The following is a 17,816-nucleotide window of genomic DNA, read 5'->3' on the forward strand; positions in this document are numbered from 1 at the left end:
GTAATTTCAAATGCCTGCATGCAGTATAGAAGAGAAGTGACAACACCCTGGTGCAAAACCACTTGAAGGTGAATTATACAGAATTGTATCACCTTACAGTAATTAGATTACTTCCCAGCTGAGCAGCAGCATGTTTGCTCTCATATCAAATTAAAAACCAACAATTTGGATTATACAGAATACAGAAGACACCCAATGCAACAACAGTACACTCTATTATCTTTCAGTACTTTGTATGTCTACCTTTATTTCTGATGACAGACTCAGTCCTCCTGAACATGGAGGATACCAGTGAGATGTTCTGTCATTCTTCAGATACTCTTTTTTTCTTAGCTGCTCTTTGCTGAATGGGTTGTGTTGCTCTACCTTTCTCTGTAAACTACCCCAAAGGTGGATGGATTCAAGTCAGGTGACCCACTTGGCCAGATCATAGTTTCCCCCTTTTCCTTCGAGAGAAACTCTTGCTTGATTTTGGCAGTGTGCTTTGGATCGTTATCATGCTGGAATATCCCTCTTCGCCAAGCTCCTGCAGCCTTGTCAGCCAGTGTTTATATAGAGTATAACCACAGGCAGCCATAGTACCATCTACCCCCATCACCTTTTGCACTCATGTAGCCCCATAGTATTGCCACATCCTCTCCGCTGGCCTTCACTGTCAGGACTGTGCATTCACTGTGGTAGTTCTGTCCAGGTTCATACAAACCATGCTGGACCCCACCTGACCCAAATAAATATATCTTGCACATCACCTGACTAAAGAATGTGTTCCCACTAGTCAGTAGGCTTCTTTTTATGTTATTTGGCAAAGCGTAACTTTGCAGTTTTATAGTGAGCAAGTGTTTTTTCCTTGAACACAGTCCACAAAGGTTGACGGTATACCATGTCCACTGTCTGAGCTGTCACAGGAACAGAGCTGCAACTAGTCTGACTCACTAGATGTAGATTGCTGGTATAAACCTCACATTGGTGGCGCATTTCACAAAGCTTTCTTCTTCCCCCTTTGCTATCTACGTGTTACAATTTTAATAATTTCCTTCACGACAGCTACCTACCACACTGAAAATTTTGTAAATGATTTGGATCGTTCAGTAAGACAGCCCTGCGAGTTTTTTTTTTCTTCTTCAGTGAATTATCCGTATCCACCTCCGTGCGTCTAAATGTTTCACCAAAACAGTTGCTCCGTCACTATTTTGAGGGAGCACGCTGCTGCATCCATCGGTTAGCTCCACCCCAAGCCACTGTGATGGCTTTGAAGAAGTACAAACGAGCTACTATGTCTTTTCACATTTAGTAGAATGATGATCGTAAGGCGCACCCAGAACATTCTGTGCTGCAGAACGGTCTGACTATGTGAAACTAGGCTGCAACTTACAGTTACTTTCACAGTTAATTATTCTATTGGAAGAATTTTGAGAGTTGAAGCATTGTCGAGAATCACTGAGAAATTATAATTAGACACTTAGGTGATATTGCACAAGGATGTACTCACTTCTGTTGTATTCTGTCATGTTTATGCAGGTGGACAGCTCAGGCATTAGAACCTGACAGTTCTCAGCACTACCCTGCAGGTACACTCATGCTAACATAGTTAGGATTCCTCCACCACCTCCAAACCACCAACATTCTCCTTTGTAGCTCTCCCTCAAACAGGAGAGCTTTTCCAAAAGCCCTTTCCAAAAAAGAAAACCCAGCTTTACATTGTGTAACCACTTGACTTGATGTAGGTGTCTATGTCTGAAAAAAGAACGTTTCAATTGATTTTCCAGAGAATTTAGTGTCAGGGTCCAGCTATTGTGCGTGCCAGCTTACTATCACATTAGTTTTTCTTTGCACAAAGCCCTAAAAAATGCTATTAGTAACACATGTCCTTTGCCCAAAATGTCAAGTCAAAATGTGTGCTGTGAAAAATAAACTATTCAGTGACTTGCGGTGTCCTGTATGAAGGCACCTGCAGGCATCTAATATTCTAATTTGTCACACGTTTATGTGATAGCGCTAGAACAGTATAAAGCATAGCATGAAATGAAGCATGCAAGAGTAATTGATAAAAAAATAATGTTAGAAATTTAGCAGAGCTTCCAGTCCTGAGAGCTGTGAGGGGAGCAGGAACTGTCCGTGGTGCTGAAACAACCATCACAGCACCGGGGCTGTGGGTCTTTTATATCCAAACAATGGAACCGAGAAACCGAGACTGCTTTAAGCAAACTACCTGAAATATGTGTGAATGAACACAGAGCAGAATTTATTCTCAAAATGATCTTTTATCCACACTTGCCATTCTAGCGGCTCATGCCTGCTGGTTTGATGCAGTAATGACTTTGTTCACTTATCTTGGCAGACTGAGCAGGTGATGCGGTGATGCTCACAGAGAACTATTTGTAATGAAACCAAGCGTCGCAACTCTGCTTTTCTAGCAAAGAACAAAGATTTACAAAGTGATGCGACTGTTTAAAGTTACGTAATGCTTTTCTCAAGGTTGCTGTCGCTACTGGTGTGTTACAGTCGCTGCAATGCAAACCTGTCTGCCAGTCTGTTCAAACAGAGAAGACGCGTCTTTATATTTGAAAGCAAAAATCCTGCATCTGTACTTCCAAGTGTATCCATACTGAGGCATAAAAGCAACCGATTTTTAAAAATTCTCTTCATAAACAGGTGAACCCCAGCAAAGGTTTGGGATTTTGAATTAATAATTCACATACACATGATTCTGTGGGTATAATGGGCTCTGTGCTGCGTTATGGAGCAGAAAGTCTGCAGCTCACAAGTCGTTTGATACTGTTTTCAAGCTGCACTGCCTCTGCATGCGTGGATGTGCACGGATCAATTGGTGCCATTTTGGGCGTCTGGCAGAGCGGATTGAGTGCTTGATAACAGAGGAGGTTTGGTTCATGCAGAAACATTCAGAGACAGCCAACGCCTCAGCTGTATCTTCTCACTGAATGCACAACGCCCTTTGAGGTTTTCACCAATGAGGTCAGTGCACAATACACACGCACACACACGCATGCAGCATGCAAACTGCCTTCCCAAACACACTCCGGTCCCAGATGTAAATCTAAAGGCAATCTGATTCTCACTGAGAGTCTAAAATTTATTCAACACAGAGGATTCTCAAAACCATGAAGACAAATAAATGTGCTCTCTGTGACAAAACAAACAAAAAAAAAAGAGGCAGTGCTCAGTTTTGAAAGTTTATTAAATTTGACACAGTCCCGTCTAACCTTGGAGTTTTTTTTTTTCATAAAGTGCCAGCCTTGTGCCTTCTCATCTGCATCTCTTTGTTTGTTGGAGTTCTTTGAAACCTGCCTTACAGAAAAGCACCTTTCCGTCACTACTTAACTATTCTGTTACATGTGTATCCCGGCTACGCTCTCCTTTGCTCTGTGTATGTTCACTAGGAGCCCTAATAGAGTCCTTGAACAGGGGGGGGAAGAAAACAGCCCCGTTGAAGAAAGAGGAGCTTGATTGATGAATCTCTGCCTCAGTCCCAATATTAGGGCCTGAGAGGAAAACAGTGTTTACCCACAAAGGGGGGGTCAAGGTCTATTGAAATGTGTCCATCTCCAAGTGAGGCTGCAGGAAGGTGTTCACGGAGAGGAACAGCTGCTTGGTGCCATTCGCTCTCTCTCTCTCTCGTTCTTTGTTAATGGGCCTATGTGCCTGACTGCTGAGTGCGGCTCTTTAGCAGCGTGCAATTAATCAGATGTTTCCTTGCGGAGACGAAACCGACCAGACATTCAGCAGCGGGGCAGTGTGATTACACATCGAATGCAAATTCTCCACCAACCCCGGCGTCCCATTTGTCAGAGCGGCAGGAGAATCAGGGAAAAGCTGCATTTGAGGTTGTTAAATTGTACTCCTTCATTTTGATGGCAACCAAAAGAAATTAAGATCCAGTTTACATTACGTAGAGTTCATGAATCAGGAGGACTACAGTAGACAGAGGGCATTAGATTGCACAATAAGTGTACATTTAGTCAAGTGCTTGTACTTAAAATACAGTTTTGAGGTCATTTGCTTGAGCACTTCCCCCTTTATGTCCAGTATATTTCAGAGGGAAATACAATACTCTTTGAAGGCTAGGTGTAGTTATAGATCCCCCAAATTGTAAATCAAGTTGGTTTTTTTTTTAGCTTTTCAGCGTGCTTCTATAGAGTTCATTATATGCGAGAAGACAAATTTTGAGAGTAAAACCCAGGCTAAGGCTGAGCATTTTGACTTTGAAACTGTAGTGTAACGATGACAGTCTCACAAACACAGATTCAGGTTTCTAGTCCTGTCAGCTTTCAGGATGAGCCTTTATGTATAATTTTCCTCTTTGGAATCAGTTTCTAGTTTAAACATCTATGGCTGAATTACGATACAACAACTTATCACTGTGCAGCATACAGTAGTTTAACAGTGTTATTCTCAGAATGGCAGGTGAGCTGGTGTGCTCAAGCTACGGCGAGTGGAGGAGAGGTACATGATACAGTGCTTAACAAATTTATTCTATATATATTATATCACTGTATATATAGACCATGCAGCATCATGAACTGCTTTAATTCGCTCTCAGCTCTCAATGTTCTACCATTTTGAACAGGAATGAGGAATTTCAAACTGAATTCACCTTTTTCACCCAAATTTGAGCGACTAACTGGGCTTCTCTGAGAAGTCAGAAATCAAGCATTCAACCACTAAAACTAATTTTTCTGTTCAGAAATGCAAGTGTATGACAATAATTTGACATCTTAATCAAGAAATAATAATGTGCTTTATTATTTTTTTCTTTTTTTTGTAAAACAGTACATTTGAACATTTTTGGATAACAATAATAATTATATTTTAGCATTAAAACTATCATTTTGGTTAAAGTGATTCTAGATACTGGTTTATTAACCACTACAGAAACATAAAAAATGGTTTTGGTAATTACCAACGCTGTTAATTTAGAGAGATGTGGCATAAACCTTACATTGAGTGGTGGTCTAACAAATTTGTTAAGGTTTTTAGGGGTTTTTAATCAATGACTCGAGAGGGACTTTGACAGCTAAAGTCACTAATTGCAAGCCAATATTTTTATTTTGTGTTTATGCAAAACATACAAGATGATGCACTCGTGCTTTATGGGTATTTTAAATAAAATAAAGATAAAGTAAAGCTGAACACTGTTGGCCACCATGAGTGAACGATCAGATCAGATCAGATCAGTGAGGCTGCAACTGCAAAACTCCTGAAAGTAACGTCTCTCTAAACTGTATAGTAACTAGATAAATGTGTTCTTTTATATATAATCTATGGCTTCACCTCAGTCAGCACCAACAATGGCAGGCTGCATAAAAACACATAGACAAAATTATAGCCTAATAGTGTATAATAGCATAATTAATAAATATGTTTACCTTAGATATTTCAACAAAACTTTACTGAAGACTCAGGTTTTTACCTCGTTAACACGTCCTTATGGTGGAACAGATTCAGACATCCAGAGGTTCATATGTAACAAACATAAAGAACCAGTCCTGTCGTCTTGCATGGTGGGGGTGTCATTATTCTTCTGAATCAGTGTTGGCTCAAACAAGTCATTTTACAGTGTTTGATCAGTGTTGCAGGTGAGCTGATGCGTTTAAGTTGCAGTGAGTAGTGGAGGGGCGAGTGGAGAAAGAGGTGAGGATCTCATAGATCTGCCCAATCCAGAGGAAGAGTTTCATCGAAGCTTTCTAAAAGTATGAAGGGATTATTTTCATGGAAGAAACCTCTAACTTCAGTTCACAGAGATGAGTTATGGTTTAATCAGTCACCAGAGAAGGACTTTCACAGAACATTTTACATGGTTGAATTGGTGAAGAATGTGAGTCCTTCTTCAACCACTCAACCAGCACTAAGCAGCATTAACAAACCGATTAATAGCTCTCCGTTACTGCCCTTGTCAGGATACCTTGAGGTCACTTTAGAGAGGACGAGGACAAGGTGCAACCTGTAATTCAATACAGCCTCCTACGTGAGGATCAGATGGAGAACGTACTGTGCTTTGCTTGAGTTTATCTTTTGTGATGCTAACATCCTGCGGAAATGTTTGATTTCATGTGAAGGTCATTAGAAAATGGCAGCTTAAGGAATTTCGACAGTGACTCAGTGATTTCTTCTTGTCTAGAGCCAGGTATTAGAATTACAAAAACACATTTTATAAACCAAGATTCTTTTTTTATGAATCACTCAAAGGCGCTGAGTTCTACGACGGATTAATTAGAACAATTTTGTAAACCGTCATAACTTTGAGATCATCTTGCTAAAAAGCCACCTTGGTACCTCTTTCTAAAATGTCTGAGCAATATATTAGCTAAACATGAAAAAAAAACCTAGTGAGGACCTTTTCTCATCTGCCAGCTGGTAATGCCCAGATGTTCTTCAGTTCAAGAGGTCTTTTCTGCCAGCAGCCATTAGTCTGTTTAATGAGGACATTTCATGGCATCCAGGGGAAATAGGTGATGCTACACTAGAGCAGCTAAACATGTATTTAATGAACCTTGTGTGCTAAAGTGTAAAACGCACATTTTTTGTTTTGTTTTTTGTCTTTGTTGTGCTACTGTGGCTTCCTCAGTATCGCTTTTGTTTATCAAGCAATCGATTCTTCAGATGAGACGTGGGCCGCATGAAACAGTGAGAGACTCCTGTAGCTGCGAGGAGCAAACTCCGCTCATTGTTTCGTATTTATTGTGAATATGTCAGTTAGCCTAAATAGTTCAGATCAGTACAATGCTGACGGAGGAAGACATCTCCAACATGAAAGCAAAGCTGAACCTATTTGATGTCGACACCATTTTAAATTCCAAAATTAAATGTGGAGTTCATGCATGGCTACATTAAGTGATAACTCTGTGGGCATTTTATTTTCCATTACAGTCAAAATCCCATCATACAGATACAGTTTTGATGAGTAGTTGTGCCTTCGGGCTATGATATAAAAAAATCCCTCTCATGCTGTGCGATGAAGGGGAGGCCATAGTCCACGTCTCCAAGCTCTAGAGGGGATTCGGTCTCATTTTAATGATTTTTCCGATATCAAGCTGACTTTAAGATGCCTTTGCTTTTGTTCTGATAAAAGGCTCTGTCTTGTTAAGGGACGCACGTTACACATATCATTGTAAAAATGCCTCCGCAGCATAATACTGTCACATCGCCTCACAAACTATCAACAGTCACTCACATCTCTCGAGAGCCCCCTGCTAGTCCCTCTCAGGCCCTAAATAGAACCCTCTTCCTATAATGAAGATTAAACTGACATTTGGATGAGTGGTGGCGACACAGCTCCAGAGCCTTGAAGGAGCGGGATGGGACTTCCAGCCAAAATGGGACGGCTAACTAGCCTCTCAGCAAACACAAGCTGTGCAGCATGTGGGAATCCATCCTAAACTACAGTGTTTACACTGTGTCACACTGTGGAAATGGGCAAAGCATTACAGACGGTTGGTCCATCAGCCTCAGCGCAGCAGGTGAACGAGGGCAGCAGAGTCAAGCTGAGCTCTAAGGGCCACATCGGGAGACGCTTCTGAGGAGGGCGATTTTGCCGAGGTGAAGCAATAAACTCGTTAATCATTTTGTCTCCGCCACGCCAGACAACCAATTATCAGCCTCTGCAATCTGCCACAGACACACAGTGGCCGGATCAATAAAACGCAGGTTTCCCCTCGATGTGGGAGCAGTAACAGCTTCCTCATGAGGTCAAACATGACGCTGAACATATACATCACAACTGTGGGGGTGTTCCTGTTCAAAAAGCCTTGACAGACACAAACGCAAGCGTTATTTGTAGATTTTAGAAGTGCACAAAATGGCTGTACGCAAATCAGAGTCATTACTAAGCAGCAGATTAGCCACCTGAACTAGAGATGTAGGAAGTGAGGCAGGGGGAAGTGAAAAAGGAGTGCACTTGTCCTAGAAAATGCTCTATGTCAGTTTAAAAATACTTGGAATGCGCAGGTCTGAACAGTTTGGCACATTTAGGAGCAGCGAGTGCAGCCAGAAAACATCTCTGCATCTACATCATTTATTTTCTGTACGATTTGAAAACATGTTTGGCACAGCATCACACGGCGCATGTTTGCTGCTAGTCTGCGACCAGCTTGTGGTTCAGTTTATAAAAGACAAACCGCGGTGCTGTTGCTCAACGCCTCCAGATGCTGACCCTCGGAGGACCCAAGTCTGTAAATAGTTGGCCCACATGAGGGGAGCGGAAGGCCATGAAACACACAGAGAGAAGTTGGAGGATGTTGTGCACTGTCTTTTATATAATCCAATTAGAACTAAATGATAATCAGAAAGTGGCGAGGATTAGAGACTTGGGCGGCTGCAGTCGCACTACTGCAGCGGATAAGCAGCACCTGTGAGTGACTCATTTCTCCGAAGCAGGGAACTATTGAGGGCCTCTGTAAGCAGGATTCAGCCACATAGTGAAGCAATTTAGGATCATTACTGACATAGATTAAAATGTATCAGACTACTTAGAACGAGGCTTGGGGATAAGGGATTTACATATTAAAGACTGATCGTATACACGGTATAATAACACATCTGCATGAGCGGGCTTGGAATGCCAATTACTTTTTTTTTTTTTTTTAACACTTTTCTCCAGCAATGAGATGTTCTGCTGCCGCTCATCCGTCACTCCCGAACACCTGTGTGTGATGTTTGCACAGCGTGAGTGTGTTTTCCCAGGCGGCCGCTCTCACCTCTGTCAGTGTCGTAAAGGTAGACGAACTTCTCCCACTTGTAATGGTCCAGCAGACTGAGAACGGCTCCTCGCAAGCCGGGCCTCATCTGGATGACAAACTGCACGTCAGCGTCGATGGGGAAGCTGGGCGTAATGAAGGAGGTGTGCAGCGCCCCGCAGAAGGAGGTCAGCGTGTTCATGGACTTCCTGTCGTAGAAGCCGAAGATGGCGTAAACTCCTCGGGAGAACTGGGAGCAGACTGGTGGCAGAGACAGAGAGCAGGTTCAGGTCACGGACAAAAAAAAAAGAAAGATTTACGATAAGCTCCACCTTAATTCAGATAAGGTGTCGATAAACACAGCAGAGCGGCCTTTCAAACAAGTTTGAGGTCAAATTTAGTAACATATTGCGAGCTAAAGCTGCTGAGTGCGCCAATAACCAGGGTGGGAGTCCAAACTTTCATGTAAGGTTGAGGTGGGGGTAGAATTCATGACGGCATTAATCTTGCAAAGTGAAGCAGCGGCTATCTGAATAAATGGGCGCCATGTGGGATGTCTGCTCCCCATGGCCGTGGTCTGCTGCCCGGTGCCCTTCACTTCTCCTTCCTGTAAATGCAAACGCTTGGGTAATCAACCAGAAATAATGGAGAAGCCCGTGCATTGGCCACATATCTTAATAGACAAATACCCTGAAACATGAGCATGCAAATGTTGAAGCGCTGGGCTGTGCTGCAGTATAAAAGATTTATAACAAGCCCTATCTGCTGCCATCTGTGGGCCCATGGAAATGAGCTGCGGCCATAAACACCCAACAGACACTTGGTCTTACAAGGTGTTAACTACAGTATTTTATTTTATTTGTTGGTAATAAATGGGTTTAATGACACCAAACAGGGCTGAATCGGGGACGTGACCCCTGCCCTAATGTTTTAGGAATTAACTGAAGCGAATGATGGGGAATACAGCGGCGCTCATAATTCTGACCCTCTGCTCCTCATAAATCACAATACTGCTCAGTGAAGCCGGTCAGCATCACCAATAAATGTTCAATGAGCTTATTAGAGATTGGATTTAATGAGATGTCTGTTTCTTAGAAATTTTTTTTTATGAATTTCTAGTAACATTTTAATTAGTGTATAAAATAAGGGTTCAAAGAGTCAGTCGTTACTTAATTAAAATATGTGTCAGCTCTTAACCTTATAATTTAAGTTAGTGAGGTTAATTTGTATTATATTACAAGGCGTTAACCCTAATATTAAAAGTTACACAAATACATTTACATAATACATAATATTGTGGTACGGTACCTTAAAATGTAAATCTGTTGGGTCAATGTAATCTCATTGTTTGTTCTATTGAAAAGCACTTTTTCCTCACTGACTGTTGTTTTCAATGTGCTGTAACAATAACAATGACTTGCCTTTTGAAAATGTCAGAAATGATATAGAAACAGATCACTGGACTGAAAAATTGCTGTTTAAATGCTGTACGACCTGACTATGGACAGTGAGTGTTACTCCTGAATAATTTACAATAAAAAAACTGAAGAAAATCTATGTTATCCGTGCAAAGATAAGGACTTCCTGAATCCTATAATGAATTGCATCAAATCTGTCCGTGTTTATTGACTTAGTGTGCCTAGGCAAAACCGAAAAGAAATGAAGGGGACCACTGATGCAGGCATCCTCGGGGTTAAACTAATATGTGATTCAGTAATTTGCATTTTCTTGAAAACTAACATTTCCTGAGGATATATGCACATTTGTAGGTCTATACTTCTTTCATTCTCTACTTGCATATCTATGCAGGCTCTACAGTTCAAAGACACCTTATTTACTTTCTCCTTCATGCTTGCAGTCTCTGTGTCTCTTTAAACCTCCTTCCAATGAGTCCTCTCTGTTCTTACTGGGCAGCTTCACACTTCTTTTACTCTTTCATTACTCAAAATGTCAACCGCTTAAATACATCCGTACACGTTGAAGTCCAACTCCGATCCGAAATGTGAGAGTGGACAATGCCAGCAACCCACTGGACAACCTTAGCAACAACCTTAGCAACAAAGGATACGGGACAGATGGCTTTATGTGGGCACGAACAAACCGTCTGATGTCAGTTCAGTGGGGAAGTAGAGGTAACACAGAGAGGGTTGAAACTTTGAGCGTACACATGCGACGCTGACTTCTGAATGAACACAATCAAATATCATCCAATTCAATTGTTATATTTTTCAGAATTGGGGATAATTTATTGCAGAAATACAGCTGGTGGTCTAATCCATCCATCAGAATTCCTGCGACACGCTGCATTAATTCAAGCATTGCTTATGACCTCCAGTGGTGCTACGGAGCAGTTTATTTGAGAGCCGGTTCCTGTTTTGTTTGCCTCGTCACGCACATGAGGACACATATAATTGGGGCATGTGGGTGACATGATGAGGCTTCCTGTCCCCAGACGGTGTGATCCTGTCAATAGCTTAGTGATGCACAAGGAAAGGCAGAAACGTATGAAGGGTTTAAAGAAACAACTGCAATCTAGCAAACATGGATGTAAAATGTGTGATTAAAATGTTCAGAAAACTCATCTAAAACTCTCTCGCCAACTTTCGAGGGACATATTTCAGGAAACTACCTGTGAGAAGCTGTATGTTACATAAATGTACTTTAGATATACTGGGTTGCAACATTTTGAACATTTATGACCGCAATTGCAGGAAAATAATTTCACAGCTCTGTGATTCCTTAATGTGGTCTGTTGCAGTTCAGTGCTGTATGTTTTTCAACATTTGCTTCTGTTCAACTTGACTTTTCCATTAAGACAACCTTTCAGTCACCCACACATACTTGGTGACTCGGTTTCTGTCATCTTTCTCTCTGTGTTTTTTTATCATTTCTCCTTCCCTTCATTTCCGCAGCCTTCGACTGAACTCGGCACACACATCAGATGCGTGTCTTGAAAGGCCAGGGTGAAACTCTTTTAAATACTAAACAAACACAGACATCCACAGAAATGAAAGGCCTGTTCTGGATGATGCCGTAATCACAAGCCTTCCAGGGGCTGCTGCATCATTGTTTAATATCTGAAGGATAATTTCTAAAATTCATCTCAGGGACTCATCGGCAGTTAAGCAAAACTCCCACTTCACAAGTGGAAAAACGTCAGTACAAATCATTTCCTTTTGGATTCAGCATGCTTCACAGTTGCTCTTTTCGGGACAATATTATTTATAACTAAACAGATCCTCCTCAGATTACAGATTCACATTTTTTTCCCACAATAATCACCTCATGCTATCCATAGAAAATAGAAGGAAGCCATAAAATTACTAAGCTCGCGCAACATCATCCAATTCTATTCGCAAAATGGCAGCAATATCTTTTGTTTGTCAAGGTTAAACCGACAGCCTGTCCTCCTAAAGGACTAATGAAATCATATATTTGGGCTCATGAAGCAGCAAGCAGTAGCCAACTACAGTAAATTCCCCTGATTATGGTCAGAAATGAAGATACGGATCGTTTACTTTATCGCAGGGGGAAGTGGAGCTGGTTTTTTTTTTTTTGCTCTGCGCGTTTCTGTTCAGAATACTAACGCAGGCTTTGTATGCATGATTAATATCCAACTGGAAAAAATTCACCTCTCTTCACTCTTCCATCTTATTCATCACCTAACAAACACCCACATCTGCCTGCCATTGTTGTCAGTAGCTTGCTCTCTCCTTTTCTCCCTCACCCTCCGTTTCTCTGCTTCTCTTCAGCTCTCACCACCTCGTCAAACTTAACAGGTAGATGCAGCAGCTCCGGTAGCACCAGCGCTGTCATATGTCTTCGCCGGGGCTTTGTAACTTTGAGGGTCTCTGCTGCAGACAGCAGGGGAGACTGAGTCTGTCAGAAAAGTCGCTGACGGAGGGATGAACCTGTGTGTGCACAGCAGAGCCGAGCCTACAAACTGACTTCTTAAAGCTCTATAGCTGAGCAGAAATAGAGGTGAGCTCCAGCCCTCGACTGAAAAAGCAAACACCAGACGCAGAGAAGAAATCGAACTTTATGCATATAAGAAAACGAGAATGAGGGACCGGACGGAGGAGGACTCGCACGGAGACGAGGAGGTGAACTTTCTTGGACGGAGTCGTCGTATGAGCTGTGAGGTTTGAGAGGATTGGATGCTGCTTTTGGAAAAGCGAGGGCAGCAATTTAACTTTTTTGTGACGATAACAAATAACCTGTTTATGTACGTACCGCTGCCTGGTGGGAAGTTATTTTTCCACTGTCTAAGAGCTGTGCCTGCAGCAGTACCAGAAGAGAGGAGAGCAGCAGGGCTTCGGTTTGTTTTCCAGAGGGAGAGGAAGACAAATTTGGTCTCACCCACGTGGGGATACCTGTCCTGCCCTGTGCCGGGGTCACACATTCAGTAAGTGAAGACGGCAGAGGACACAACACAACATGCAGCTGCACCAACTTGTAAAGGATGGGGTCAAAGTAAAACTAGAGACGCTGCATATATTCAACAACTACTTTAGGATAACATCAAGAAAAGAAGGTGCAGAATGTGCACTGATGAAGCAGATGGTTTGAAGATAAGTGAATATTTTGCCAATGCATTTAATAGTTGTGCAGCCGTTCACTTAAAACAGCAGGAGTAGCACGAGAAGAAAGGTCAGAGGATTACCAACGTTATTAGAATTTATCATGTTGGATCCATGAATTTCTGTACAAAATTTCGGTCCACTCTAGTAGATGTGCAGCAGATGTTTTTTCAGCTATACTAAATGGAGTCAGGCTGACTCTTTCCTTAGTAGCCATAAGGTGCCATAAGCAACCAAGGCCATAAAGAAATGATGGACCGAGCTGCAATGCAGGACCCTGTGTTATAACTTAGAGAATGTGACCTTGGGAAAGTATTACATGAAATATACAATGAGGCTTAGGTGAATGTGATTTAATGTTTAGGACTCGGTTGCCTATAGCACCTTGACACGTGTGTAGATAGGTCTTTATTTGGCCACATAGGAAGTTTCACATGGGTACAAATAAAACATGCAAGGGAGATTTTGGTGGCATTACATATTACATACAGCTTTGCATGGATCATCTGTATTCTGCTTGATATCTACAGTAGCTGAAGTAAATGCTTCTGGCTCTCCTGAAACTTGGCTCACAAGATTTCCATCACAGGCGCCACAGAAAGCTGTACACAATTTCACAGCAATCTATTGAATGGCTGTTCATACGTTTCCGTCTGGACCAAAGTGGTCGATCGACCAACTGGCTGACATTACCACACCACTATCACGGCTAAAAATGGAGACACTGATGACTTCTCTATTTCACCGTCTGCTGTGTTGATCAGTTGCTTTTAAAAGAGCGTGAACGAATCAGAAACTTTCAAGCTTACAATCAGAACCAGCTATAAACTAGTACTTCAGTGCATAACATTGTTTTTGTAGCACAAGCTACCAAGTCTCTATTTAAAGTGTTTATCCTATGTTATCTGCCTATATAGACTTTATTTCAAATCTCAGCTGACTATTAGTTTTCTATTCTAAAATAATGATAACTTCAAATTCTGTAAGAATATATATAATGTCTGTAAATTCCTAAGATTAAATGCTGCACCTTCATTCTAACAACATTTTTCTTTTGGACATCTTGTCCATCAACGCTTAATGTTATAGGAAGCGTTATATTCTGTAACCTCTGCATAAAGTCCAACAGTGAGAAGAACCACAACCTGTAAACAAGCATTTTCCCATCATGCTACACAGACTGTCTCTGGCTTAAACCAATTCACTGAACTATGACTGATTCCTGTCAAAGCAACAATATCGACTGCCTATACTGTATATCTTGTATTACAGTTCAGCTGCAGGTTATCTCAAAAGGAGAGAAAATGTTGAGTCACAAACAGGGAGGAAATAGCAACTGTGAGCGTGAACTTAAAGTAAAAGCTATCAACATATCTTTCCACTTATATTTTAAACGAGAACATAAAATGGGACGGTGCTACTGGGCCGGATAGAGGATGCCAACAAACGTCGGAAATGTGCTGACTGACAGACGCTCAGCGAATTCAGTGTTTCCTCGTGGAAACAAGCTGGACGCTAAGCTGAAGAGCAAACAGCCAACATCCCTTTGTGTTATTCCAGGTAACACGTTTCCTTTGCATCCCGCCAGCAGCTGTGAGACGTGTCGACTGGACCTGGTGTAAAGGGATTTGGTCGGCACATTTCACGGTCTGTATCTGACAAGTGAGTGAGGTATTTTGACACATTGTCAGGATCAATAACAGTTGTAGTAATGTTACCACCAGAGTTCACAACGTTCACCAAGAGCCAATTTTAACCTTCAGTAATTCTGTTTCTGCTTTTATAGAGTCATAGAGGGCATCAATTCCCTCCTCAGAATGCACTGGTCTGCAGAGAGTAAATACAAGAGTACAATCATTCTTTTGGGGTATTTATACACAGTATTAAAACATTATTCTGCTGATCTTTTCATTGCAGTCTTCAAACCCTTTAAACAGCAGGAGTTTTTGCAATGTGTAAAGATGGAAATCCTAAATAATTGCCAGTTAATCCCCAAAGTGTAACATTGTATTGCACTGTTAGGCACAAGCACAAAACAATAAAAGTGTATAAAAGCTGAAAGATAAAATGAAGTATTTAGGGTCACTTAAGGCCTAAACTCTGCATTAAACTGCAGGTCTTTGACAGATCTGTAAACCAGCACTGCATAACCGCACACCTCCCTGCTCCATCCGTGGCTGTCACAAAATAAGAGTGCATTTGATTAGATTTCTGGCGACATCATTAAAATCGTCCTGTAACTTCCTCATGAAGCCATTACACAGTCTGACCTTTCAGGATGCTGCAAATCAAAAGATTTTGTTCCTTTCCATTGGGACACTTCCCTCCTTCAAGCCTTTCTGAGAGAGTGAGAACATATAAGTCGCAGTGTGGGACAAGCCAGAAAGTAAAATCCAGCATTCCAGTTTTCAATTCTATATTCAAAGATAGGGCGCTATACCATTTGACTCATAGGAGGTTTATGTCATATCAGTTTAGTGCAGGAATAGAGGGAAACAATAATAGCATCGCCCCACCGAAGAAGATGTAGACTACATCCACACAAATACATTTTTATTTTAAAAATGCATGACTTCTGCTACATCTATGCCTACCATTCCCACTACTCCAGAGCTTTAGGACCAGAGAAACTTTTGGAAAGGCCCAGATTTAGTTTAAAAACTCTGGAAGAAAACAAAGACACCAGGCATGACTACCAGCGGTTAATTCAACATGCAGTAGATAACAGGTTACAGGCGTTGCTGACCTTGTTGTCTACGCTAGCAGCTGGACTCACTTACTTTTGGCTGTTGCTGTTCTTCTTTTTTTGTAGTATTTTCCACAGCTAAGCAACCAACACCCTGCTGCATGCTTACACCAGCACCCACATGCTCAATGTATATTTATTTTTATGTTTGTATTTGCATTTTTAAATAGGTTAGCGTGCACTGAGATTATTTCTGAAAAGGAACTAAAACACGCATCTGAAGACTGGTTTGACTTCTGAAACCCTACCATAAAGAGACAACATATTAATATGGATGTAGCCATAGTAGCCCAACAGTACAAAATGAAGCTTAACTTGTGTCCACACAAAATACAATACAACGTCCACCACTTTGGTCCAACTGAAATGTCTCAGTAGTTTATAAATTGCCATTAAAACTTGTAAATTGTGACGTTCATGGTCCTCAGAGGAGAGCGGGGCAGTGATAAGGTGGTCAACACTATTACCTGGTATCATTCTGTGCAGAGTTTGCAAGTTCTCCTTGTGCCTGCCTGGGTTTTTCCAGGTGCTCCAGCTTCCTCCCACAGTCCAAAGACATGCACGACAGGTTAACTGATGTTTCTGAAGAAGCGCGAGTGTGCACAGTGATCTTATCACTTTGTGTTAGCCCTGTGATGGACTGTCGACCTGTCCATAGTGTACTCTGCCTCTCGCTAAATGTCAGCTGGGACAGGCTCCAGTCCCCTGTGATCCTCTACAGGACAAAGTGGGTATGGCTGATAGATGGATGGTCCCTGAACAACCAAGAATGTCCTAATGACTTTGGCGATGCCCTCACTTTTCCTCGAGTGGCATCCTGAGATTAATATTTGTGGGTTTGAATGAAATATCTCAGTGGATGGGCTGACCTTTCCCACTGCAGACATTCTGACGTGTCACAGTACGAAAATCACAGGTGGCTACATTTCACTGAGAGGACGTCCTGCTATTGTACATGTTGGTTTCACTGTTTAAAACTGTCACAAGTTACTGGGACACTTAGTGGAACTGAGGTTTCATCAGTGTTGTCAATTCCAGCTGGGACTTTTTTCTATGTTAAGTCATAATGTCAGCTGTTACCAAGCAAAAAGCTAAACTAAGGTGGTGATTATGGTAAACCATGGACAATTAATCCTCCATAACATCACCTACAGGTTTCCCTGACGAGCTCAGTGTGGTGGATCCAGCCACCACCATCTTCCCAGTTCCTGAATCCTTAGAACAACTGACTAATCCAAATATGAACAAAGAGGTGGAACATGAGTGTAGTTTGTGGCCATGCAAACACAAATGGGCCACTGATTGTCCTGTGATGGCACCGAGCTGTTGCTTAAAGCAGCCATTGTTAAATTTATTCATAACTTTAAGCCTTAATAGGATTAAAACAGATGAGTTATATAAACTTGACCACCTGTACAGTTATCATGAATGGGGAAATACACCATAGAGACCAACACTGTTTATTTACCAGGCTGTAAACATGTTTATTTCTACTGTAAAATTGAACATTTTAACACAAGGGTCTATGGGAACTGACTAAATTTTGGAGCGATTGCCAAGTGGCCATTTGAGGAACTACTTTTTTTTTTTTTTGGCTTTGACTTCATTTTTCTGCCCCAGAGGAATGCCAGTTATGAGAAATATTTTACCTGCTTCCCTTCAAAATTGTTGTTTTAATAGCTGCTGTGCCTAAGCACAGCCTCAGAGAGCCATTATCATGTCTAGACTTTCAGTCTTCTTAGTGTCAATCAAAACAAAATGGAAATTTCAATTTGGCTGCAGCAGCAGCTCAGCTTGTAC

The 17,816-nt window shown here is 41.6% G+C and overlaps 1 protein-coding gene across 1 annotated transcript in view; it reads right to left on the reverse strand.

The window, feature by feature from the left end:
* gria3a (glutamate receptor, ionotropic, AMPA 3a) overlaps positions 1-17,816 on the reverse strand; it is an 84,997-nt gene that overhangs the window by 58,511 nt on the left and 8,670 nt on the right. The window contains exon 3 of the mRNA XM_008295205.1: positions 8,712-8,951. Within this exon, the coding sequence (XP_008293427.1) occupies positions 8,712-8,951 (240 nt within the window). The remainder of the gene's footprint in view (positions 1-8,711; positions 8,952-17,816) is intronic.

The sequence above is a fragment of the Stegastes partitus genome, unplaced genomic scaffold (genome assembly GCF_000690725.1).
Source record: "Stegastes partitus isolate 25-593 unplaced genomic scaffold, Stegastes_partitus-1.0.2 Scaffold1031, whole genome shotgun sequence".
NCBI classification, from domain to species: Eukaryota; Metazoa; Chordata; class Actinopteri; family Pomacentridae; genus Stegastes; species Stegastes partitus.